The sequence below is a fragment of the Berghia stephanieae genome, chromosome 1 (assembly GCF_034508935.2).
Source record: "Berghia stephanieae isolate SIO BIC M18660-M18661 chromosome 1, UCSD_Bste_1.3, whole genome shotgun sequence".
Taxonomy (NCBI): Eukaryota; Metazoa; Mollusca; class Gastropoda; order Nudibranchia; family Aeolidiidae; genus Berghia; species Berghia stephanieae.
This window is the reverse complement of record NC_088360.1, coordinates 104,461,378-104,488,955: the sequence shown is the minus strand read 5'-3', so window position 1 is coordinate 104,488,955 and position 27,578 is coordinate 104,461,378. Positions and strand designations below refer to the sequence as shown.

The window sequence follows — 27,578 nt, the reverse complement described above, 5'->3', positions numbered from 1 at the left end:
AGTGAGTTCTTATCATAAATGATTAAATCAACCCTTTTTGTACATCTTCAGGAAATATCAAAGCTTAATTTCACTTCCAAATATTTTTTACAGCTAGTGAAGTTGAAACAGTATGAAATTTGAGAAAAGTTGCTGGATACCTTTCCAAAACATCTGACCATAACTTCATGAAAAATGACCCGATTTACTTCAAATAAAGATTAAAATACTCTGAGGAGCATATTTTTTTTAAATGCAAAAAAAAAAACCCCCAATGCAAATCCAAAATTTTCCCCTTCTGACTGATTACATCATGCACGGACACAATGACATTAGCTATCATCAGTGATTGTTGATTCTTTGTGTAGTGTCCAAATACAAGTCTGACCAACTCCTGTCATGGACACTACCCTGTATTGCATCGTCTCCAATTTGTTCAAAACAATCCGAGGGGGGTCGTCTGTTTTGTACTGGGCACTGTATGGAAAAGAAACAACATAGAAAACCAAAATAGCTTATTGTAACAACGAGTAATATTATAGTTTTATTGGTTTTAGAAAGACTGAATCAATTACAGTACAGTTTCACAACAGCTATCCTCCAAACACACACATAAACATACTTATCAGAACCAGCGATACCTGAGCTCTAGCCCTTCGGTCTTGTGCCATGACATAGAAGTTAGTCGTCTTTTGTAGTTGTTTCAGGTAACCATTCAGTGTGTTACTGATGCTTGGATTTGGTGGGAGGAATGTGCATCTGAGATCTTCAAGAAGTTGACACTCAAACAAATTGACATACATACACATATAAACACAAATAAGTTTTCCATCAAGACTAAGTAATCAGGAAGTCTAAGGTTCGATTCCCAGTCGAGCCAGACTAAAATTTTGGGGATATATTTACTTACTTACTTAGGCCGCTCCTTGGGGCGCCCAACATGAGCCACAAGTCTTCCCATTCTGTCCTGTCCTCCATAAGCGTACGCAGCTCCCGGATGTTGTCCATTCCTATGTCATCTAGCAGACAGTCAATGTATGTTGTATTCTACTTGCCTCTGTTTCTGGTTCTTTCAAGTGGTTCCCATAGCACAAGACTGCTTGCAATCTCCTCCTTGTGTCTCCAGCAGTGCCCCGCAAGTCTCAGTCTTCTCTGTTGCATCTTTTAAGTCACTGGGGGAGGATATTTTTTTTTCTTCCTTTGTCTGGTAAGAACTGCTTCATACATACATTTTCACTTGATGAAAGATTTATTTGTGTTTATATGTCTGAACCTGTGTGTATGTGTGTTCACTTGCTTGAGTATCAACCTCTTGAAGACCCCCTCACACCAAATCCAAGGATGTTGAAAATATGTAGGAACTTGTATAACATGCATGAGAACTACTCACTCTGTGTATTAATTTTTGACATGGTCAGACAATTATTGAATTGGTGATGATTTAAATTTGGTTTTCAGATCATTCCTTTCCTCTGTGCGTGTGTGTGTGTGTGTGTGTGTGTGTGTGTGTGTGTGTGTGTGTGTGTATGTGTGTGTACACCATTTGGGGTCCTGATAGCTCAGTTGGTAGAGCATTCGCTTCACACACAAAGGGACAGATATCGATCCCGGGTGCAGTCTAGATTTTTTTCTGTGTGTAACCTTAAACGTTTATAGTTATGATTAATACAGTTTAGTGAGAATTACTCATAAACATGGATGGCAAAAAACAATAACAAAGACCCAAGTGATGTCAACTTCATTCTATCTATATAAGCTGAGGCCTGGGTGCAATTAAAACTTAGGTTGAGAATAAATTATTAACCATTTGTAGTCCCTCAGAGCCACTGGCCTATAGAGACAGAGTTTTTCCCGGTCTCTATAGTGTGAAACGGGCAATAGCAATCGCTTGCTATCCTTTGAACAGGACACTCGTCTATTGCACAGTACTTTCTGTCAGATCTAACAGACCCAGCTACCCAATCACCACTGGATGAACTGGGGGGGTCAGAAAAAAAAATCTCAACTGCACCAGGGATTGAGCTCAGTCCTTTTTTATATGTGAAGAGAGTGCTCTATCAACTAAGCTATCGGGACCCCCAATTAGTATTAGTCACTTGAATACTTACAAATTATTTCCTAACTGCTTCACTAATCGGGCTCCTAAGGCCTCCATAAGGTCAGGATCACTCCATTCATCTCCAACAAAGGTTGGTCCCAAATCCTAGAATGTATGGAAATGACATCAGAAAGCTGTAAGAGGCTGCTGGAACACAGACCTGCCAACCCTTCACGTTCCAAAAGTGGAATCAGTACACCACGAAATAGGAATTTGAGACAAAAATAGAAATTTCTTAACAATGGATAATTCTGTAAAAAACCCAACCATTGTCTTTCCCACCAAACACATAAAGACAGTAATCTGCACAGCTGGCAAAACTACATATTATATGTAACATGTATTAGGTAATGGAATAGGGAAGGGGGAAAGGAATGCAATTAACTTTCCTACTTAGCTCCCGTTTCAGTATCATAAAAAAATACACAAATCACTTTTTAACACACACCCTCCCCTCCCTCTTTTTTGTTCTTACCATTATCATCATTTTTGGAAATCAGAATTTTAGAGACAAAGGCAGAATAGTGGAAAAAGGAAGGGTGAAAATAGGAATGATTCCGCCAAAAAGCGGAAGGGTAGGCAGATATGTGGAACCCGGGCATCATAAAATACTAAATAAAGGTGAAAATGGGGATGCTTCAGAATTAAACAATACAAAGAATGAGCTTTTTTTAGGTTCAAGCCTTTCGTCAGCAAAACAGTAAACAATGAAACAGAATAATATATAAACATAAGTCATGACGGTTGCATTAAGAGTGCTTTTTTTTTTCATTTCGTTGATTGAAAGACGAATCTTTATTGTTCTGCTGATAAAGGGTATGCAACCAAAACGTCTATTGTTTGTATTGTTCAATTCTAATGTTTAAAAGTTTTCACCCTTTCAATAAAAATGACATTATAAACAAAACAAAATATAATATAAATTATAAACATCATATTCTTTAATAGAAAACCTATTATGACATTTTCCAATAGCAGACATCTTCCATTTTAAAAAAAATTTACGGCATTAAAAGTAAAGTTAAATAAAGTAATTAGTCCACCAGTTAGAATCTACAAGCAACTATTCAGAGTTTTAGGAAAAAGCATCTGTAGACGATACTGTAGAAAATGGTAGGGGCTGCCTGAATCACGATACTAATTATTTTGCATTATATTTTATTTGTTTTCCACATTAATTTGTGTATTGTTGTGCTCACGAAGGGTTTGTACCCAAAACGTCCATTGCCTGTTTTGTTCCCATATGAAGCCTCGCCATTTTCACTCTTTCGTTAGTAAGTAGACGATACTGTCACATGATTGATCTAACTGATAGAGGTGGTGGAGTTGGTACAGTGGTGATAGTGAAGAGGATGCTGTGATGGTGGTGATTGTGGTTAATACCCGTGGTGTTAGTGATTGTGATGATACTGTGGTGATGGTGGCCGTCATTATTGTCAGACATGTCTGCCAATAAAGAAAAACAATTATTGACAGACACATGTCTAGCAATCAATAATCACAGCGGGTGATGGTGGTGTGTGGTGGTGGAGATAATGATGCTAAAATAGTTGTTTTGATCACAATCAGAATCATGCGTATACTTTTCAGTATTTTGAAATTAAATAATCAAAATCAAGACATGCAAGACTACAAAAGACCAAAGGCGATACATGAGCAGGGTTGGGGGGAGTTGAAGCTATTTAGTTTAAGATGAGTTGGGGAATCAGAAAATAAAAGGTGTTTCTTTTTCTTGGATATTTTTTAGTAAATTTCTACTCATTCTGCGGTCTAAGAATAAAGCCACTGAATAAAAATATCTTTGTTATTTTTCTTTATCTATTTTGGTTTATCTGAAACCGACTACCGAATTGAGCGATTCAAGTTACAGTAAGTTACAGTCCTCATAACACACAGAACACAATACCGTGGTTTTTCCTTCTTGCCGCGCACGGTCAGGGACTGGAACCAGCTTGACGCTAAAGTGACCGACGCCACTACAATTGATGCTTTTGTGGCAAGTTGCTATGCAGATCCTTAGACTTAGACCCTACACAAACCATCACTGACCAACGTTGACGACCCCTGAATGTCCCTGAAAATTGATTTTAGACTAACGATTATAAACAAGGAATACAGAGAGATTAGAAAGCAGTTTCATATTTGCCATAATAATCAACCAATTGATTGTGGGCAATCAAAGGAGGAAGAAAGATGAAGAAGTCACACGATCATCTCTCTCTCTCTCTCTAAACTTTGTGATTGTTGTCTGCTGTTGCACTGTTTGTAGGCTACTGAACTAAATATCCATCTACAAACTCACAACCCTATTTTTCTCTTGATTCTTACCAATCGTATTTGTGTGCTGATAATGATATAAGGCATGACTGAAAAGGGAAGACAAAACAATCCCAATACAAAAACAAATGCTCAGTTAAACTTGATTTTTATTTTTAGACTACAGCAAGAAGATTAGTGCAGTGACAGTGGGGACTGGGACAGTTCAAGGGGCTCTACTCCAATAATATTGATATGTTTACATTTTGCATTGCTCTCTTTTTTCGTGAAATAATATTCGACCAACCCATTTATGGATCAACAAAACAACTTCCACAGTCCACAGCCACGGTTGCCAGTTTGGCATTTTAAATGCCAGATTCCAAAAATCTGGCATTTTTGAAAACCGTTTGGCATTAGAAAAATCATTTGGCATTTGGCATTTTCATTTGGCATTTTCTTTTCTTGTATATTATACATCAAATGACACCTTTTCTTAATTATTTCTAAACGCGTAAAAACAAATCTCTTCACATCGGAAAACTTTGCTATTAAAGCTCACACCCTGAACTAGCCCTGCCTCCCTCAGATATTCACTCAAATTCAGCCCTCGACAAGTATCCTAGTAAGTTTTCTGGGAATCTCCTGCAAAACTCGTGTATATTTGCGTCATGGTCGCCTGTTAACTTTTAACTCTGTTCGTTAGCGTGGTCTGATTTTACAGCATCCAATGATTTCACTCCTTTTTGGAATTCCCAAAAGTCTGCAGATCTTTCATGTTAATGTATTTCTTTTTCATTCTTAAAATCCAACCGTGGTGTAGTGGTTTAGCACTCCACTTAGTAGTCAGTAGGTAAAAAATTACCCCAACAGGAAATTTAGTATAATTCAAAAAAAAAAAAAAAAAAAAAAAGAAAAAAAAAAAAAAAAAAAAAAAAAGAAAAAAAAAAAAAGCAAGCCACCAGGATATGATAGTAAATTGTCTATCAAAAGTGAGTAGTTTTCTTAGTGGGGGTGGGAGTCAACAGACTTTGGCATTTTTTTGAGTGTTTTGGCATTTTTTGAGTCTTCCCCTGGCATTTTGTTGAAAAATAATCTGGCAACCCAGTCCACAGCCACAACATAAAAGAAAGAAACGAAGAAGAAACGAGCTCGATTAGACTCCTCAAGAAAAAATGTCGACTCCTACTTTTACATCGAATTGTAAGGAATTGAATGTTGACTGTCTTTGAAAGAAATATACACGATGACTAACTTAGTATAACTGAAAATAGGGAGTTTAAATAGAAATTCTAAATGTACCTCACACTCACACACTTTGAAACCAATGTCATATGAAAGAGCTGGCAACACAGATTACAAAACAGTTTGAATTTTGTTTCTATCTTGATAAGAAATGTAGTTACGGCAGTTCAAGTCTGAAATTTCAGACCGATTTTTACCCCAAAATTAACATTGCAAAGTTGTGACCGAAAACGCTTGATGTTAATAAAAAATGGTTAAAACAGTCAATATGGAGTTCTTATTCTTATCATATATTGTATACCAAAATGTTCGTCTTATCGAGGACAATGCATTTACATTAATAAAGAGGAAGATAAACATTTCAAATTAACACATTATTACATAATATGACGCAAATGTTACATAATCAAAAACTCGACTAGACGTAAGAAACAATTTGCTATATCACTTTTGGATTTATCCCCAATATCTCACTGAAACAATTGCAAATAATTACCCTCTTTTAATTAATACATAGAGAACAAAAAAGGGTTTGAGAGTATTTAAATGAAAAGATATAAACATGTTGTGTAATGACATAATGAGTTTATTTTTACCTATGGCAATTTAATTACATATAAATAAAATGGTAGATTGAAAAAGTTCGAATAAATTGAAACAGATTCCCTATTATAATCAGAAGGAAAGTTCTGGCTTTTAATACTTTAAAAAATTCTGCTGAACCACTTTGGGTTTATTGCTATTACATCATTTGAACTGACAATTAATATAATTTTATCCCCCCCCCCCCCTTCTCCCTCAATGTATGGGGCTGTCAAAACTAATAGAACTTCTTACCATAATAATTATTAAGGCTAAGGCTTTTAAAATATGGATACAAATGATAAACATATCTAAACATATGGGAAAGAAACTTGATGACTAGATGGCAAAGTAAAATAAAATTAAATTAAAGCAATTGGTATTTTTAAAATATCGATATTATTAAAATCGGATTTCACAAAGAGAGAAATATACGAACTTTTAAAACAAAAACTATAAAATGCCTATAAATAAAGTTGGAAAGTATGTATTCAAAATAAAAACATAGTAAATAATAGTACTGAAAATATTATGGACTAATTTTAACATAATACATAACTAAATTTAAAATATCGATATGAATATCGATATCGCTCGGCAGCCATGATGAGAAGATAATGTAAACAAGGCATTTCGGCGCAGAGTTAAAAGGTGTCTGCGCATCGATATAGAGCCCTGAAATTTGGCATGAATAAAGTTTACATGTTATTCTAAAAACAAGCGTTTAAATTTTTAAAACACATGCGGTAAATAAGAAAATAAATGCATTTGAAAATTGCCAAATTTTAACTTCAAAGACTTCTGGAATTATTAATGGATTTTTCCTTAATTAGCATCATTTAAAAGGAAATTGAAAGACGAAAATAATGATACCAAAATATCTGCAATATTCCTCTTTATAACGAAGTTATGCATCTTTAATGGAACCCCCCCAAAACGCGAACTGCAATTTCCAGTCACAACTTTCCTATGGGCGAGTTGGGTCAAAATTTGACTGCCACTGCTGCTGCTCACTAAACTGCCTACTCTCAGTTCCTTTCTATAGTTTCTAGCAAATTGTCATGTTCGTCCCCACTTCGATCTCAAAAAGTGTCTAAAAAGGATAAATAATTAAAAAGCAAACAAACAGAAATATTCAGAGAGCGACCAAATGGTCAGATAGAGGAGAAGAAAAAAAACAATAATTAAAAAAAAAAAAAAAAACAATTTTAAGAAATTCATGCTCAGAAACGGAACAAAAGGTCAAACAAAAAGAAGAAAAGAATAGACTCGCACAAAAAAAAAAAAAGAGGTGGGGAGAGGATGGATGGGACATTTATCCCTTGCAACGTTCTGTAAAAAGAAGACGGAATTTAAAAAGTTTTTTAAAAAATTAAAAAAGTGGCGGAACCAGGATTCGAACCCACAACGTCGATTCTGGTAAAACTTCCAGGGCAGACGACTAAACCATTCGGCCATGACACCCACTTCGAAATCGACGCATATTGTATATATGAAGGTACCACAAGAGACAATTTTAAAATATTTAAAATTGACTTTTCTTACTATATTCATGAAGCATTCTGAGAGTCATGGAAAACACTTTTTAAATTTTGAAAATCCATACATAAATAAGAAATTGAGAGCAAATTCATTTTCAAGAACTTAGAAATTTTTGCTTGCCAATTGATGTAAGAACATGTTCTAACTTTGGCGTAATGTAATTAACCACTAAAAAGATTCATCATACTTGTGATACACATTTTTAAAGCAGAGTGACTAGGTAAATAAAATATAACAAGATTTGAACCAGACACAAATTTTTTTCCTAAATCTATAGTCTGTTGAAAATTCCCCAAAACACTCGTGAAAGTAAATTGTTTGGCCTCCAGCATGACGAAATAGCATATTCCATATACTATATTAACATAATGATCATACCATATGACTTGCAATTCACGTCAACGGGTAGAGAGTACTCCAGGGAAGAGATCCAATTTTTTTCAGACATTTTCTTCAAATGGTCTTTGAAAAATAAAGAAGTAAACATCAGGAAACACGCAATTTTGCATGTTGGCAGAAAAAAAACTACAATCACGAGCAAAATGTATAAAAGATTAAATATCTCTCAAAATAATGAAGATAGAAGAAAAGTTTCTCAAGCTACAGGAAACCGGACCTGCTGAATTCAAAAATCATCTTAACTTTTTGGCAAAGTCAATATTTCTTTCTCAAAATTCAACATGAAATCATGAATGATAAGCATACTGTTCGAACCAGCAGCATAAAATTATAAATCAACCTCTTAAGAAACCCCTATAATCTCAAGACATCGTGTCTTTACTTCCGCAACATCTGTTTCACTTTCATTCTACGTTATGGACGTGTCTGGTAATTATATTGCTTGGTTTTGCCTTGGCCCTCTCTGGGATCCTTAACCAAAAGGGTGCAGTAAAATATATTATTCCTATAATGGGGGATGATTTTTCCAATGTAAATCGTCTCTTTGTATGTTATTAGGAGAGGTATCGATATATACGTTGGCAGTAGAGTGCTTTCCTCTTATACGGAATCATGCGCTTGTGCCCAGCAGGTGTGTCTTTTGCGACTTAAACCCCCTACCATCCCAAAGTCTTTTAGCGCCTTAAGGTCTGTGATGCGTGACTGTATCCTAATTTCTGTGTTACTGAATGAACTGCTAGCCTTTAGATAGGAGGCTAGTTTGAAATAAAGTACTTTTCGCCACACAGACCCTAAAGACCTAGCCACCCAATTATTTATGATTAACATCTCTTTGCTTGAGAGGCGAGTATTGTACGAACCAAAACCAAAACTGAAAAAAAAATCTCTTTATTTGCTTCTTTTATCGTCTTAAATTTACAGCTCTTTCTGATTTAAAACAAAAACATACCCAAAAAAATACAAACAAACAAAAACAAATAAATACACGTCATCCTATTATCCATTTTGCTGCAGTTTTAATGGTGTAAAGAATTATTATTTAACTTCTACAGATATACTGCTTCATTATCCACTAGTAACTCTTATTGTTCCTTTACATAGTCTATCACTATCATGAAAGCATCAGAACGAAGAAATTATAAAAACTGTTAGACAACGAAGTGGCACTATGAAGTCTTATTTATCCAATCTTATAACCATTTCAAGTACCGCTTTTCCAAAATAAAATAAACAATAGCAATGCTTTTTCAATTTTCTAACACATTGGGACGAATCATTGTGTGTCTTTTTTCTATTTATAAACTACAAGTAGTTGGTATTCCTATGCAATTGTTTTAAAAACGACATTACACCTTCGACCGTAAAAACCTACTTCAGTTCTAACGAGGTCAAACAATCATTTTGTCATAGCAACAACATGGCCGCCATGAGTGGAGAGTGTGTGTATAAATTCATACCATGTTTTTTGTTTAGCAATAAATAAACATCGAGAGACAAACCAGATTTGAAAATAATTTCATGTATAAATTGATAAAAACGAAACATCGTTCAATGAAAACCAAGGCTAGAAAGTCATCCAAAAAAGATTACATGTTAATAAAAACGGGAAAAATGAGGGGTTTATTTAGGCTGTTCCATCGTTAAAACATACCCAGTTACCGACCCGAGTTATCAATTGAAATAACAACATTCATCTTATTCATTTTGTTTTAAACTATCTAAAACATAAACTATGAAACTATGAAGGTACTTTAATAAAATATTCATGTGGTTTTCGTGAACTCTTTTCTTTTTGTCAATAATTTGAGATCTCATTCTCACGGCATTTTAAGTACTGTTACAAACTACAATGAGGTGTAAAAAAAATCTGATAACACCCAAAGCTGAAAACAAGGATTTGGTGGGCTTTTTTAAAATGCGATACCTCGGCCATTAAACAAACTTCATTAAAACAAATTTGTAGAAATAGAGATAAGATGTTTGTCTTTTAGACAAACTCGGATCAAATTTTTTATCAGTAATATGTCGGGTTTTTCCGCTGCTGTAAAGTTTTTAAACGGCATTTTCCTCCCTTAAATGCCCATCTTTTATTGTTGATCTGGTATAGGAATAAAGCTGAAACTTTCCTCTTTCCGATAATACCAACTTTATTACTGTACGCATTTTAATGGCCGAAGTATCAACGGTTGAATGACCCGGTTTAATAACAATCCTTTTTTCGACACGTGACTCAAAATATAAGGTTTTTTTTCTGCCACAAAAATGACGTCTATTGTGGTACCTAGTATATGTAGTAACAACTGATTTAATGTTGGTTAATTTTATGTTTTTATAGATATTTTATTAACTTTCCTTATTTCTATGTGCATTCGGAAACATTCCATATTCTGGAGTGTGGATAATTGTTTAAAAGAGCAGAGTTTCAAATGTGTCTGGGGATAGCGAAATTTGGTTATCCCCAGACAGGTGTCTGAGGATAACGAATTTTCATTACTAAACTCAACTCTAGACTTAGACTTAGTGACTCGAGTCTGAATAGTCTCCCGTGGCTATTCGGACTCCAATGTTCGTGCGCATACAGAGGGGAGGACATACACATTGTGGCAGTAGGCAGTGGGTGGAACTGATAAAGAAATAGAAAAAGAGTTCAGAAGAAATTCTGTTTTGCCCATCACACTCACACTAACTCAGCTCATACTAGATGGACCGGACTTTAGGATTGTTGCCTGTCCCACACTATCACAATGTTTTTTCTTTGTCCTGATTTTATTTGGACTTTTGTTTCTTTTGATAATAGTTAAAACTCTTCATATATCTATATTAATCGTTTTGGATACAAATATGGTACGAATAGTGAATAGTGCTCGACATGTAACAATGGAGCGAATTATTATTGTAATATTTACCACGATGTTGGAGTCAGTCTACATCGATGTTTCAGGCCTTTCAGCCATCGTCAGGACTGTGTGTTAGGTTTGTAGTTGATTAGTAGATGTTTTCATCTATGTGGGCAGCTGTTGTACATCTCATTTTTCGTGTTGAGTGTGGCTTCATGAGGGTGTTTGATTATAGTATATTTTTCTTCCAGGCATAAGCTACATTGTTTTGATGATGGCGTGTATCCTGTTGCTTTAGATATAATTTTCCATGAAATGCTGTGGTCTAGCTTGCTGTCTTTCAATTTCCAAATATGTTTGCTGAGTTTGTGGATGTTTTTTTGTTGGTGTTTCTAAACGTTGAGGTGTCGAGGTTGTATCTTGTTTTGAAATTATTTTCCGTTAGTCCTGCATATTTTTCCTGCTTGTTTGTTTTTGATATTATAGGTTATGTTAATAAAATTAGTGAGTTAAACAATGCCATTCTGTGTAATTTGTTGTCCCACTCAAAGGTTGACCCAATAGAATAGTTAGTTAAACTAAACTCTCTAATGTATACATCATGCATGAGATGGATGCGTTGGTGACAATGTAAAAATTTTAATCTCTATCACGAACTTACACCATCAAATAGAAATCCAAAGCACAGCATAACCTTTTGGCAATCAGTAGAAATAGAGGACAACACAAATCAAAAACAGACTGAAAGAAGATGGAATATGGGAGAGACAAAGAAGTATTATTAGATCCATATCTTCTAAATATCTTCAAAGCAAAAGATTTTAATCAATGAGTGCTCCTCGCAGTAACATATAGATGATGACAGACTTTGGCCCGAACTATATCACTGGTGAACAAGCTGCTAAAGACAAGCTGAAGGGAAATACAGACCTACATTGTACTACGAAAAATTCCTAGAAATACGAATTTTCGGCTCCAACTAGAGAACTGTATTCGCCTCTTTAACTCAATAAATCTTGTTGAAAAGGAAAGTCTGATGCTTAGAAACTATATAATTAGGACGTTGGAGCATTTTTGGATATTACTGAAGGCAAATGATTTATTTCTAAAGCTATTTAAAGTGACTTTATCATTTTTTCCTTTGGAAACTACGAATTTTGGAAATTTCAAGTTTGCAGTTTTGGAAATGGAAAGACAAATGCCGGACTTGGATCCGAACTAAATCATTGGTAAATAAGCTGCTGAAGACAAGCTGAAGAAGGGAAATGGAAAGACAAATGCGGGACTTGGATCCGAACTAAATCATTGGTAAATAAGCTGCTGAAGACAAGCTGAAGAAGGGAAATGGAAAGACGAATGCGGGACTTGGATCCGAACTAAATCATTGGTGAACAAGCTGCTGAAGACAAACTGAAGGGAAATGGAAAGACGAATGCTGATCATCAAATTTAAAGATTGCTCAAATTTAAAGATTGCTCACTGGGTGGGGTTCCTGACCTCCCATAGTGGGCAGGGAGGTACTTTCTGTGTCTTCTATCCCCCTTTATCTGTTTTCCAACTTGCTTTCTGTCTTTGTCTTGGAATGAGATTACTTAGTTTTGTCCAGGCCCTGGCCGGAGTCCTAGCTGGGAGGGAAACAGTCTAATGTTAAGTTTGAGTTTTGGGAGATGATATTTTTTTCCTTGTAAATCATCTGTCTGTTATGCACTGTATTGTTTTGTTTACATATTATATATTATTATTTGTAAACATTTGAGTGTATCCCTCTTAGTTGGGACCTATGATTGTGTCTGGATGAGACTTTTAGGTGATCTCAAACTAAGTACTTTGATAGTGTGCTCTTGGAATCTACATCTGTTTCCTATTTGAACCAATTTCCCTTTTCTTGGTTGCTTTAATTGTAATTCTAGAACTTTTGACTATCCCATTTTTTCCTTTTGACTGGCGCTGATATGACCTTAATGTGTTGCAAGCGCCGTAAAACCCTTAAAAACAAACAAACAAAGATTGCTCAAAGGGTAAAGACATTTGCAAAATTGGAAGTAACTCATTCTGATGCTGTGCATTTAGGTAAAATACTCATAACATCTGCCAGTCAGATACATCGTACCAACACACAAAACTATGCGTAACCTTGAGCGTTTATAGACTGATTGATAGAATTCAATGAGAACCACTCATAAAAGTGGCTGCCTAAAACGATAATAAAGAGCTGAGTTACATCAATTTCGTTCCATCTATAGATGAGTATGTCACAAAAACCAAATTGAAATAGGCAGGACAAATAAAATAATGACATACAATAGATGTACATAAAAGATGTACTGAATGACAGCTCACGACAAAGCTAAATGGAAAGACAAATGTTTATCAACAAATAGAAAATTGCATAAATGTCTAAAAATGAAAGTAACTTTTACTTGTGGTTATGTGGTCTAGTGGTTTAACACTCGCTTTCGGATCGGAAGGTCCTGGGTTCAAGCCTCGCTCTGCACATAGTTGAGTCCTTGGTGTAAAACAGCATTGTCTCCTCCCTCCCCCCCCCCCCCCCCCCCCCCCCCCCAAAAAAAAAATTGTAATATCACCTAACAGGCATCATGTCCCGTTCTACGTGTCGCTGTTGACCCTTTGTAAAGTAATTTGAGCATGTTTAGTGGATATTGCGCCATAAAAAAGCTCAATATTATATATAGTTAAGTATATCACAGTATAAAAATGGAAATGGGCAGGACATATGGAAAAAAAATGACAGATAATAAATGCACATAAAAGTTGTACTGAATGACAGTTCTAGACAGGAAAAAGAATTAAAGGGAGACCGAGACGGTGCTGGAAAGATGATTGCACAATGGCACAGGGGGGGGGGGGGAAAGAGCTTTTATATAGGGCAATATCCGCTAAACATGCTCAAAGCGCTTTAAAAGGGGTCCCTGGCCAACAGCAACACTTAACATGTAGGCCTGAACATGATGCCTGCGTTATTACAATTTTTTCGGACAGAGACAACGTTGTTAACGGCCAGGTACTCATTTTACACCTGACTACGGTGAGAGAATGTGAGTAAAGAGCCTTTTGCAAGGACTCAACTATGCGCCAATGGCAACAGAAAAGTGATGGAGAAATCTGTCGAAGGACCACTATGCAGTGGAAGGGCATAGCCTAGTTCACTGGTAATAAATATGTTTTTGTAGACAGACCATTATTCAAATGAGATGAGTAACTTCATATCAGCTGACAATGTAAACATAGTGGTATGAATCCATGAATTTTTTTTTCATTTGTAAGACTATAGCCATTTGATAACTATCTTTGTATGCGTGTAGTGTCCAGTCGAGTCTCATTGATTTTAATGAGTGACTTTTTTAAACATGTCAACAGTATCAAAAATAGACACACCCCTTTCCCATCCCCTGTCTATTTTATTCTATTATTTTTTTTGCGCGCACCCCACCCATCCCAGAAACATACCTGCCGAATTGTACGAATTTTTCGTAATTTTACTAATTTTAGACAAATTTCATGGCCAAATACGAAATTTTATGGAAAATTACGAATTTTTAATTCTTAGCAATACTTAATAATAATAATGATAAGAACTACTACTACTACTACTACTACTACTACTACTACTACTACTACTACTACTACTACTACTACTATACTATACTATACTATTACTATACATAATATGATAATAATAATAATAATAATAATAATAATAATATGGTTGTTGGTACACAATTTCAGAAATTACGAATTTTCTTGTCAAATTACTAAATATTGAAATAAAAATTACTAAATTTTAAGTTTTCAATTTGGCGTGTCTGCAGAAGCTTATTCACACACCCCTTCCCCACCCCCTCCCATCTCCCAGAGGCTTATTCACTCCTTTCCCCACCTTCCCCCTTCCCCCTTCTATTCTATTAAATTTCAGCTCATGAAATTTGATGGTGAATATTTTGCTATAACATGTTCAATTATTCGTTTTGAAATAAAGTACTCTCTATTTTGTCACTGTTATTTTACTATCAGTATAATTGATTGAAGGAAAACAATTTTGTACATCACAATTTGCCTCGCATAAATTAGAAAAACCACAACACTACCCCACCACCCTCCCCTCCCCTCTATGGATTGGTCAAATTGCACGCACACACACCCCACCCCTCCTCCCCCTCTTCCCTTCTATTGAAGTTTGGTCAAAGTTCACATCCCTGTCCCCCCTCTTCTATTTGATAGCGTGATTATCAAAATACACGTGGTAACTTTGTTATTATTTCCCTATGATTTCACTTGTATGAAGAAGATCTGAATGCTGCTTGATTATTCCCATGAATAGATTTGTAAATTGAATAATAAAACCTACAGCTAGCGTGTTGACCTTAGGATCACATTTCACCAGCATTGCAGTCAATCACACTGTATTGATCCTAAATTTCATTTGCATAAATATTATAGTTCACATTATGAAGTTATTACCAGTCTTGACAATAGTAATACGGTATAGAAGTTATGGTTGCTGTCACAGATATAAAATTCATTTCTTGGATATTTCTTAGTACATTTTACTTCAAAAAATTATCCAATCCAATTCAATCCACACTGTTACAGGTTGCAGCACTGAAAACGGACGCAACATTTAATGTGGTGTGGGATGGTGTTAGGTTTTGACTGTATCACAATAATGATGTGTTCCTGTGACAGAAATATTTTCTAATTGACAAGTGAACTTCTTATCTCATAACTGTCAGAATTTATTTCTCAAGTTGTCCAGAAGGGAATTCCATACCCTTATTGTACTTGAAAAAAAGGACTGAGTGATTGCTTTCACTTTCACTTGGCAGTGGGGGTTACCAATACCAATACCAGCAGCAGCTCTACTTACTTGGGTATAATAAATGTCCCTAATTTCTAGTATTTTAGATAATGGAAATGTTGCTGCTGGAAGCTCGAAGAAATAAATAACAATGTGAAATTCAATGTAAGCTTTAATTTGATAAGCGAAAACAGATAATGTGCATGTTTCAGGTTTCCCCTTTATCAACAAAACAGGATGAATCTCATTTGTCTGTAGTGTTTCATTCATCCTGTTTTTTTATAGTAAGGGGAAACCCGAAATGTCTACATGATCTGTTTTCGTTTATTAAATTGAAGCTTACATTCAATTTCACATTGTTATTTAGTATTTTAGATAAAGTGCCAGGTATTAACACATTTTTAAAAATCTAGAAGGATTTTTTAAAAACAATAAATCATGATTTGTGAATCTTAAGATTGTTGAGTGAATGCATTATCTACTAAATTCAGTACCTTGATTGGTGAACAAGCAATAATTACAAAGAACTATCAACACAGGACTGAAATCTCAGTGTTTTTGATTTGTATTAATTGTATTGTGTGGCTATGTGATCTCATAGTATGACACTCACTTTTGGATCAGAAGGTCCTGGATTCGAGCCTCGCTCTGTTCATAGTTGAGTCTTTGGAAAAGGGTCTTTACTCACATTTCTCTCACCTTACTCAGGGGTTAAAATGAATAGCTGGCTGTGTTGTCTCCGTCTGAAAAAAAAAAAAGAAAAGTAAAATCACCTAACAGGCGTCATGTCTCATTCTACATGTTACGTGTTGTTGTTGGTTAGGGACTCTTTGTAAAGCACTTTGAGCATGCTTGATGGATATTGTGCTATATACAAGTTCAAGTTTTTTTTATGAATTGTGTGCTTTTGTGAGTCATATTTACTTGTATAAATCATCGAATCCCAATAAAAAGTATTTACACGTGTGCTGTCCTCATAATGGTGTTCACTGTGTTGAATACAACTAAGTGTCAGAAATTGTGACAAACGCATTCCCCTCATAGGAAACTGGTTCAAAAGTAGTGGGATTTCAAGATTTTGGACATCAAATAAAAATAAGAAATATGTGACAATGAAAGAGATAAAAATTCGTGCTATCCACCGTTACAACTCCCTAGGTCTAGGTCTTATAACATATTATTTATAAATAGTTGTGTATTTTGTACAGGTACATATAAGTGTTGAAGGCTTGCTAGTACAAACAAATGCCTTCAATTTTCCTTTAAATCTTTTCTATGAAAAGAGGTGCATCATTTATATTTCCTGTGTGAAAACTTTATTTTGGGTCTTCATTCCATTGTAAGGATTTGTGCAGGATTTCAATAATTGATATCCGTGAAATGTGATTGACCGTGTTGAAGTTAATATTGCGCTTACTGAATCATTTGACAGTTAATAACTGTCATCTGCATTTTTTGCGGCCGCAAATGGCAATTTGTGGCCGCAAATATCAGGGCGATCCGCAAATTTTGGCAAATTTCCCAAAATTGCCAAATCGTGGCAAATTTTGGGATAATTGGCAAATCGCGTGGCAAATTTTGGGGGAAAAAAGAAGCGAAAACAAAATAACGAAAAAAAAGTGCGAAACTTGAGAAATGTTGCAGCTTTGCCTGGGCCCAAACCAAGGGAAGCTACCTCCACGGATAATGATCCTTTAAAATCTTTGTAACAACGCTATTCATAATGTAGCCTCCTTAAATATAATAAATTGTCTTTTAATATATTATTTTCTGTATCGCGTGTTAATTTTTACTGTAACGCTTAGTTCTCCTCAGCAAATTTTTGGCAAATTTCTTGGCAAATTTTGGGTTTTTTGGGGGCAAATTTTGGCAAATTTTAGGTCCCAATTTGGCAAAAAATGCAGATGACAGAGTTATGTGCCGCTGTGTGGTTTAGTCGTATGACTCTCACCTTTGGACTGGACAGTCCACGGTTTGAGCCCTGCTCTGAGTGGTGCATAGTTGAGTCCTTGGAAAAGTCTCCTTATTCATATCCTCTCACCGTACTCAGCTGTAAAATGAGTAACTTTCCATTAACAGCATTGTCTCTGTCGGAAAAAAAATTGTAATTTCGTCTAACAGGTGTTGTGTCTAGTCCTATATGTTTAATGGTGCTTTTAGCTAGGGACGCCTTTTAAAACGCCTTGAGCACTTTTAGTGGATATTGCCCTGTATAAATGCTCAAGTTATATATATATATATATATATATATATATATATATATATATATATATATATATATATATATATATATATATATATATATATATAGCATTGTATTAATACTTTAAATTTTTGTTGTTTCAGGTGTCTTGCAGATAATTTCGATTGACAAGAAAATTCCATTTCTTCTGCAATATCCCCTGTACTGTAATGAAGTTTTCGTCCATAGGAGTTTTTAATAGGAGACAAAATCCACAACTATTGTTTACTTCCGCTATCAAAATGCCTTCCCTGAATGGAAATTTCGTTGTTTCGAAGACAATCTTGATCTCCAGTTCCATCGTCGTGGGTTCGGGTGCAATCTATCTCCTCTATCAGATGTACACGTTCTCCAGACAATTGAAAAAGTTGAATTGTCAAATCACTATTCTGTCGGACAAAGTCTATCGAGCCGAGACAGACATCTACGAACTGCGTCGGCAGCTAGACAAGGCAGTTTCATCTGATGACGCTGAAGACGAGTTTGTGGATGCCTCGGAGGAAGATCAACTTGATATTTTGATTCCAAATGGGTAGGTATCGACGTGTACTTGTGGCTATATGGTCTATTGATATGACTCGCGTCTTCGGATTGGTACTTCAAGAAGAGAGAGAGAGAGAGAGAGAGAGAGAGAGAGAGAGAGAGAGAGAGAGAGGAGAAAAAAAAAGGGGGGGGGTGTGTTCAAGAGTTTGAAATTTTATCATATCATATCATATCATCATAGGGAGTCCTGATAGCTCAGTTGGTAGAGCACTCGCTTTACACGCAAAGGGACCAAGATGGTCCCGGGCGCAGTCATTATTTTTTCTGACACCCCCTTCCCCCCCTCGTCCACCTAGCAGTGAATGGATAGCTGAGCCTGTTCGATTTGGACTAGCATACTATCCAAAGGATAGCAAGCAATTGCTACTGTCCGTTTCACGCTGTAGAATCCGGGATAGACTCCGGCTCCATGAGCCTAAACTAATGGCTCTGAAGGACTACAAATATCATATCATATCAGTAATAGGGTTTTCAAATGGACGAAGAGTCCCTGAAATGCCCTTAAAACATAAGAGACAAGACATGTAGTGAGTTGGACAACAGAGAATAAAAACTTTGCGGCAGCGAAGGGGGCTCGAACTCACGACCATTACCGGTACAACAACTCCGCCTGGCGATGAGATTGTGACTCTACTGTATGAGCTATCCACGACCTCCAACCCGCAACCTTACTGGTACGACAACTCTGCTGAGCCGGGAAGATCGTGACTCTACCACATGGGCACACAGCGAAGCGGCAGGTGGTCAAACTCGGTACCTTTTGGGTATGAAGCAAAGACCTTATTGCTGAGCCACGTTGAGCCAAGCATTCACTCTTATTATTGACATAATATCATGAATACTCAGTTGTATAAACCTATTTTAATAACCAAATGTTCCCTATCAAGGGCATTTTTATCTTCATTACATCACTCACTCCTAGAGATTTTTGTTACTTTTCAAAATTGGAAAAAATGTATTAAAAATGAGCATGTGCTTAGATAGTTTTATTCAACTATCATTAACATTCAAAACTAAAAAAAAAAATAGATTTGATACTACGCCTATAATTTATCTCATTAAAATGTAATAAATTGGTATGGAGTAAAAGTATCCCGGGTAAACTACGGATATAGTCGGTGTTAGGGTTTAGTGAGTTAATATATTTAGCCTTTTCAGACTGTTCCATGCTTTGGCAGTAATGGAATATTAAATGTATTCTTTCTGATTGACTGGGTGGGGGATTAAATGTATTCTTTCTGATTGACTGGGTGTGGTGACTTCCCTTAGTGTGCAAGGAAGGACTGACTGTATCTTATACCCCCCTATATCTGGGTGGGGTTCCTGACTTCCCTTAGTGGGCAAGGAAGGACTGACTGTGTCTTTTATCCTCCTATATATAGGTGGGGTTCCTGACTTCCCTTAGTGGACAGGGAAGGACTGACTGTGTCTTTTATCCCCCTATATCTGGGTGGGGCTCCTGACTTCCCTTAGTGGGCAGGGAAGTACTGACTGTCTTTTATCCCCCTATGTCTGGGTGGGGTTCCTGACTTCCCTTAGTGGCAGGGAAGGACTGACTGTATCTTTTATCCCCCTATGTCTGGGTGGGGTTCCTGACTTCCCTTAGTGGCAGGGAAGGACTGACTGTATCTTTTATCCCCCTATGTCTGGGTGGGGTTCCTGACTTCCCTTCGTGGGCAGGGAAGTACTGACTGTCTTTTATCCCCCTATATCTGTTTTCCAACTTGCTTTCTGTCTTTGTCTTGGAATGAGATTACTTGGTTTTGTCCTGGCCCTGGCCGGACACCCTTGCTGAGAGAGAAACCGTCAAATGTATACTTAGTTTTCCTTGTAAATCCTCTCTCTGTTATGTAGTGTTATTTTGTTTTATTCTTAACATATGATTTTTAAACATTTGAGTGTATTACTCTAAATGGGGACTTATGCTGGTGTCTGGATGAGACTTTTAGGTGATCTCAAACTAAGTGCACTAATAGTGTGCTCTTGGTATCTACATGTGTTCCCTCCTTGTACCATTTCCCCTTTATTTTACTTTTTCTTCAAGTCCTTTTAATTGTAGATCAAGAATTTTTTTACTATTCAATTTTCTTCCTTTTGACTGGCGCTGATATGACATAAATGTGTTGCAAGTGCCGTAAAACCCTGGAAAACAAAAGAAAAAAAACTTCGAACCTTCCAATTGAAGTTATGCTAAGAACTTTGATATTTTCAATAGATTTGGCTGTGGTTTTTGTTAGTTTAGTTTTGAGGATGACGATAATCACAAAATTTTAACCTCAATGTTAACGTCTTTTGAGTCAAGCACTAAATAAACTTTAACCCACATGGCGCAGCTATGAATGAGGAGCTAGCAATGTCTAAGTCGTGAACATATTAAAAGTGTAAATGCAAAAAGGCTGCTTAATAATGTAGGACTTGAAATATGCCCGATGTGCACTGTGCACATATGTGCAGGTCTGATTACCTAACACAATTATGGGCTTGATATAACATTGTTGTTATGGACGATATTTTGCATTGGTTTGAGAGTAATTCCATTAAAATTACAACAATGAGACCATAACAATTTGGGTTGTCAGACCTGCATATAAGTACACGTTGTCTATACCTTATGGTTATTTTGGTTCAATTTAGCATGCTTGGAGAATTACATAAAGCATGAGAAAGCCCTAGTTGTATGGGAAAATCATGCAAATGATTGATTGAGAATCTGTATATATGAATTTATTTATTTATTTATTTATTTATTTATTCATATATTTGTTTAGCGGGTGGTTGGATGGGAGCATCACCCTTGAATCATATACCTATGATGTTCGCATGGGTGTACGATCCGATAGTGATGTCGTTTCTTCTTCTCTTTACTAGCCTATCCTGCTTCTTTGGTTTGTGATTGTATTTTTGACAGGGGATATTTTTTTTTCTGTAAATCTTCTGCCTGTTTGTTCTTGGTTATTTATAATTTAGCTTATGATATCTTTAGGTTATGATTTTGATTTACATTTGTACTATTTTTGTTAGATTGCTTGTTTTTTTTGTTTCAGTGGTCTCTCATATAACCTCAATTGTGTTGGAAGAGACCTAAAGCAACAACAAAAAAATATATTTGTTTTCAAGGTTGAGTTCAATATAGTCTTGTTGACAATAACAAGTTTTGAGAAATCTATGTGCTTAAAATACAAAAATGCTTTTTTTCGTTGACCAATGTTAAGATTTTACTAGAGGTTGATGTGTATTTTTACTGAGGTAATTTTTTGTATTATTATTATTATTTTTATTTTTTAAAAATTTTAATAATTTTTTTAACACTTTAAAAATTAGATTAACACTGATATACTGCCTGTTTCAGTACAATTCACAGTACATTACGTAAAGAGAAAAGGGAGAAAGTGACGAATGTTTCAAAGAGTCTGGACAATATTCTCCTTAATGTGGATGTTAAACTGAAGGACAAGAAGTATGAAGAGTTACTGGACGTTTTGAATCAACTCAAAGAGCTAAAAATAACTGTAGGTTTGTACTGGAGTGTGTACCTTGCTGTTTACTTTTTACTCGTGTAATCATTAATGTATTCATGTCTTATATTTTATATATGAATATGCTAATACGTTATGAATGCCTAATGCCTTGATATTTGCATTTCCATTACCGCTTCGGCTGTGGAAAACTGTTATTGATTTTTTTTATTTTATGTTTGTAAATGTTTTATTTCCTACATGATGAGGTTTATGGTGTGTAGATTGTTAATTTATATCATTTAGAAATTACACACATATAGCCTATAGCTATTTTGTCTAGATTAATGACCGTTAGCACATTCATGACGTTCGTGTTTTTTGATGCTATGTGTTCAATGAAATACTCACAGCGTTTGCCTGCCAGATTTAAAACCAACACATATAAAACTATCTGTAACCTTGAATATTTACAGTGCTATTATTATTATATTTTAGCAAGATGGCCGAGTGCTTGAGGCATTCCACTGTGACCCAGGAGGTCACAGATTCGAGTCCTGCTTCAGCATTTTCATTTTTTTTTTTTCTTAGGCAAGATTTTTAATCTCTAATTTGCTCTCTTTGGACAACATGGGTGATCCCTGTTGACATCAGATGTTTTTGTTGTTTGTTTTTTTTTTTTGCTTTTTTGTTTTTTTTTTAATGGATCATCTATATTCCTTCATGAACTGTCGAAGCGACAGCATCTCACAGGGACAACATGGGTGATTCCTGTTTACATCAGACATCTTGTTTGATGGATTATCTATAAATATTCATCCATGGAATGCCTAGGCAAAAGCATCTAACGATGCCTTGCGGAGCGGCTTAGTTTTTTTATACATTTTTTTTTAAATCACCAACTGGCGGTCTAAATACCAGAACAAAGAGTTGACGTTAATTTCATACACATACACACACATACACACACACAAACACTCTGAACCCAGAGAGATCTCAAAACAAAACTGTCCAGTGCATATGCTTGAACTCAATCAGTGCATGTGGTTTGAGTAAAGTGCTTTAAAAGTATGGAGTCACTTCATTTTTCATATTATATGTGTGTATCTATGTTTGTGTGTATTTATTTGTGTATCTATGCATGGATAGATACATGGGTGGTTGGATGGATGGTTGAGTGTATGCATGTCTATATGTTGTAGTTTATACAAAAACTTTTTGTAGTGCGCTCAGAGCTCTGGCTCCATTTATGGGTAGATGCGCGATATAAATGTTTATTATTACTTATTATTATTATTGTTATTATTATTATTATTATTATTATTATTATTATTATTATTATTATTATTATTATTATTATTATTATTATTATTATTATTATTATTATTATTATTATTATTGTTATTATTATTATTATTATTATTATTATTATTATTATTATTATTATTATTATTATTATTATTATTATTTTATTGTTGTTATTGTTATTATTATTATTATTATTATTATTAGTAGTAGTAGTAGTAGTAGTAGTAGTAGTAGTAGTAGTAGTAGTACAGTAGTAGTAGTAGTAGTAGTAGTAGAGGAGCAGCATAGTAGTAGTAGTAGTCTTCTTCTTCTTTCTTTTCTTACTTCTCTCTTTCTTCTCTTCTTTCTCTTCTTCTTCTGTTCGTTTTCTCATTTTATATTTTTATTATTATTATTATTATTATTATTTATTATTATTATTATTATTATTATTATTATTATTATTATTATTATTATTATTTTCATCATTATCACAATATTATCTGTCCACCTCCAGTATCCACTTGAGTCTGGAATCTATTGGAGAATATCAGAGGCGTCGTACCATCTATCCCAGAAGGACATGTTACCAGCCGACCAATCACATGAAAGACACAAGGAGCTGATGTCTCAGGCCAAGGATGCTGCTGAGAAATCTGTCAAACTCAATCCTGACTCTGGAGATGCGCACAGATGGCAAGAAATTGGTTTATATTTTTAAAAATTCAATATGTAGTTTGTACAGGGGCTCAGTCGGAAATAGTTAAACTTTATTTATGTTGTGTGCTATCCACTAAACGTGCTCAAAGTGCTTTTCAGTTTCAGTTTACCCGTACCTGCCAACCCTCATGCGCACCCACAGATTATTTATAATAATTAGCAATCAGCTGTCTTTTACGCCTTATTTCACACCTATTAAATGTGCGCAAATATTCTGCAATCCTTGAATACATTTTTTATTCAACGCGTTCAAAGCATTATTCAACGATTACGTATTTACTAAGAAATGATAGGGTTTTCCAATGGGAAGGGTAGACTTTCTTTTGATGTATTAATGAATTATTCCTAAAAATGGAGAGTTATGGAAATTCAAAACTTTTCAGCCCCCCTCCCCCCTCGTATTATATTTATATATATATATATATATATATATATATATATATATATATATATATATATATATATATAATATATATATATATATATATATATATATATATATATTATATATATAATTTGATTTTCAGGGCAGCTATAATCCTTGGCAGTCTGACACAGTACATGCCCACACAGGAACAAATCAAGAGTGCTTTCATCATAAAGGTGTGTTTTTTTGTTTTTTTGTTTTGTTTTCTCCTTTCATCTGTTTTTGTTTTTATATATACGAGGCTGAGCCATGACATTCACCACAAAAATAATCCATTACTTGAGATATTTAGAAAAATTATGAACATAAAGTTGGATTTATATTTTATTTTTTCTGAGTTGGATAACGATAAATAAATCAGAATCCGACGATGTTGCTTTAAAATTATAGATTCTTTTTCATTATAGCTTTTTATAAATTGTGTGCGGCGATGTGGTCTAGTGGTATGGCACTCCCTTTCGGGTTGGAAGGTGCTGAGTTCGAGCCTCGCTCTGCTCATAATTGAGTCCTTGGAGAAGGCTCTATACTCATATTCTCTCACCATACTCAAGTGTAAAATGATTACCTGGCCGTTAATACATTGTCTCTGTCAAAAAAAAAAAATTGTAATATCGCCTATTTTTTGCAATTTTGAATCCTTTTTATTATTTTTGTTTTTCTTAATTAATCTCTCATTTGATTTCTTTTATCTTTTCAAAGGACCACATAGAGATTGCCATCAAACATAGACCAGACGATTCTTTGTTGTATCACATGATGGGACGGTGGTGTTACTCGGTTAGTTCTGTTTGCATATATTTATGACCTTATTATTGCTTCAATTTGGCATCGTGTTGGAATAAACGAAATGTTAAAAAGTGAATTTAAAGTCTACACCACCTGCTAACCCATCTGTTTTTTGGGGTTTTTTTGTGTATTCATTTCTCTTCTCACTCTTCCTTTCCACCATACGGCCATTATCACTAAAATTTCGATTTCCACAAAAATTATGATGAAATATAAAAAGGGGGAAGGGGAGATGAAAAAAGTTTATATTTTTAATGATTTTCAAAATAGGGGTGAGTAGGGAAATTAGTTTTGAACTCCATTCCCCCCCCCCCCCCCCCCTTTCCCCATTAAATTACCTAACACATGTGATAGTTTTGCCATCTGTGCCAGAATACAGTCTTTATTTGGCTGTGGTCTAGTGGTGTGACACTCGCTTTCGTATCGGAAGGTCCTGGGTTCCAGCCTTGCTCAACGCATAGTTGAGTCCTTGGAAAAGACTCTTTGCTCACATTCTCTCTCCATATTCAGGTGTAAAATGAGTACCTGACTGTTAACAGAGTTGTCTGTGTCCCAAAAAAAAATTTGTAATATCGACTAACAGGCGTCATGTCTCATTCTACATGTTAAGTGTTGCTGCTGGCTAGGGACCCCTTGTAAAGCGCTTTGAGCACGTTTAGTGGATATTGCGCTATATAAAATCTCAATTTTACAAAATTAATTTTTTATTTTATTTTTTTTTATTATGTTTCGGTGACAAAGTTGGTGGTCAATTTGATAGAGCCATAAAAGTTCATTTCTATTTTTTTTTTTTTTTTTTCTTGTCTCAAATTCCTATTTTCTGACATTTTGATTCCACTTTTGGAATGTGAAGGGTTAGCAGGTCTGAATTACGATCTGCCAGTGTCTGATTGTTTTCCTCAGATCCGCAAAAATCTACGATTTTTGAGCCACTGGAGGAATTACCTCCTTTTAAAAAATTACATTTCGGCATTGAGAGAGTTGATGTGCGGTGGAACTAGCAGGTGGAGTGCATCTCACTCTCCAGTATCAATGATAGTTTATCATCTCAATTGCTTTAAAACAGGGGGTTAACCCCCTCCTTACCACCTACAACAAAATCGTCACATTTGTTAGACACAATACACATTTTTTCTTATTCAGATTTATTTTGTACATCACAAAATTTGAAGAATGATCTTTGTTTAATTAACTAGAACATAAAGTTGTTTTGTAGAGAGATTGTTTGAGTCGAAAAAAGCAATTGTTCTGCTGGGTAAGCCTGCCATTTTGATAACAGGCATCATGTCTCGTTTTAAATGTTACATGTTACTGTTAGTCAAGGGCCCTTTGTAAAGTACTTTGAGCATGTTTAGTGGATATTGCACTATATAAAAGCTCAAGTTTATTTTTTTATTCCACTGTCAGGTTTACATGTTGTCATGGGTTGAGAGGAAAGTGGCATCAGCTCTATTTGCAACGCCCCCAACAGCCACATTGGAGGAGACAATGTTTAATCTTCAAAAGGTTTGTGTCATAAATACAGTCACGTCTCTGTAATCCGGAATTCCACAATCTGAATGTCTCCAGTATCCGGATTTTTTTTCTTCTTTATTTGTACACTTTAGGTATTGATTCCACTATCCAGATGTGTCTGTAATCCATACAAAATGCTGGGAAAAAAAGATTTTAAAAATTCCCTTTATTCATCCCATAGGGGAAATTTGTCTCTAGGGACTATTCCAAGGGAAGACTGGAATGACCCAGGCGTTAGCCGCAGTGCAGCGCCGTAGATTGAGCTAGGGCGATGTGACTTGCGCAGCGGTGGGTGATTGAACTTGGTACCTTCTGGGTACGAAGCAAAGACCGTACCACTGAGTCACCCTACCCGAATGCAAGGTGCTCGGTTTAGATAGATAGATGTGACTCTATATTGATTGAAATTTGGGTTAAGTAAAACGTAAAATAATCATGAGAATAACGAAATAGTAACTAACTTATCAGTTTTTAGCAGTTAGGAAAATAAGAAAAAAACATGAGAAAGTAGAAAATAGTCAAGATTGTGTCACATCTAATGAAATGTGTGTAGATTGAAGATTGTCTGTTTCCATTGTGAATAGATATTGACCAACATATTCTTCTTAATGATTGAGAACATAACCAAGACAATAAATAGTGTTGATGAGTCAATTGAAAAGATTTAACTTTATTGATATATAAAAGAGCAATGACGAATGATAGTGATGAGTATTTAATTTATGGCTCAAGAGAGTGAAGAAGAGAGAGAGACAAAAAGATTCAGGAGTGGAAGTTGTTATATCTTACGTAATGCTCTCTTAGAGTAAAAGGTATTTGTTAGATAAGGTATCCTTTTATACAACAGAT

The 27,578-nt window shown here is 35.2% G+C and overlaps 2 protein-coding genes across 4 annotated transcripts in view; one reads left to right on the top strand and one right to left on the bottom strand.

The window, feature by feature from the left end:
* Positions 1-236: 236 nt before the first annotated feature.
* Positions 237-4,570, bottom strand: LOC144962649 (GTP cyclohydrolase 1 feedback regulatory protein-like). Its single transcript, XM_078895757.1, has 3 exons — positions 4,406-4,570; positions 2,088-2,182; positions 237-456 (listed from the first exon to the last, which is right to left on the bottom strand). Exons 1-3 carry the CDS (start codon positions 4,439-4,441, stop codon positions 312-314), a joined length of 276 nt encoding a protein of 91 aa, XP_078751883.1. The 5' UTR covers positions 4,442-4,570; the 3' UTR covers positions 237-311.
* Positions 4,571-4,640: 70 nt separating this feature from the next.
* Positions 4,641-27,578, top strand: part of LOC144962647 (regulator of microtubule dynamics protein 1-like) — a 32,812-nt gene continuing 9,874 nt past the window's right edge. For 2 of the 3 annotated variants that reach the window (XR_013643504.1, XM_078895753.1), the window contains exons 1-7: positions 5,439-5,536; positions 18,101-18,528; positions 21,889-22,048; positions 23,799-23,977; positions 24,529-24,604; positions 25,128-25,205; positions 26,622-26,720. Coding sequence is in view for 2 of the 3 variants with exons in the window: in XM_078895753.1 (XP_078751879.1) it covers positions 18,167-18,528; positions 21,889-22,048; positions 23,799-23,977; positions 24,529-24,604; positions 25,128-25,205; positions 26,622-26,720 (954 nt within the window). In the remaining variant the exon portion in view is untranslated. Of the gene's footprint in view, positions 4,679-5,438; positions 5,537-18,100; positions 18,529-21,888; positions 22,049-23,798; positions 23,978-24,528; positions 24,605-25,127; positions 25,206-26,621; positions 26,721-27,578 lie in introns of those variants that run through there. The other variant, XM_078895754.1, reaches the window with a different exon arrangement.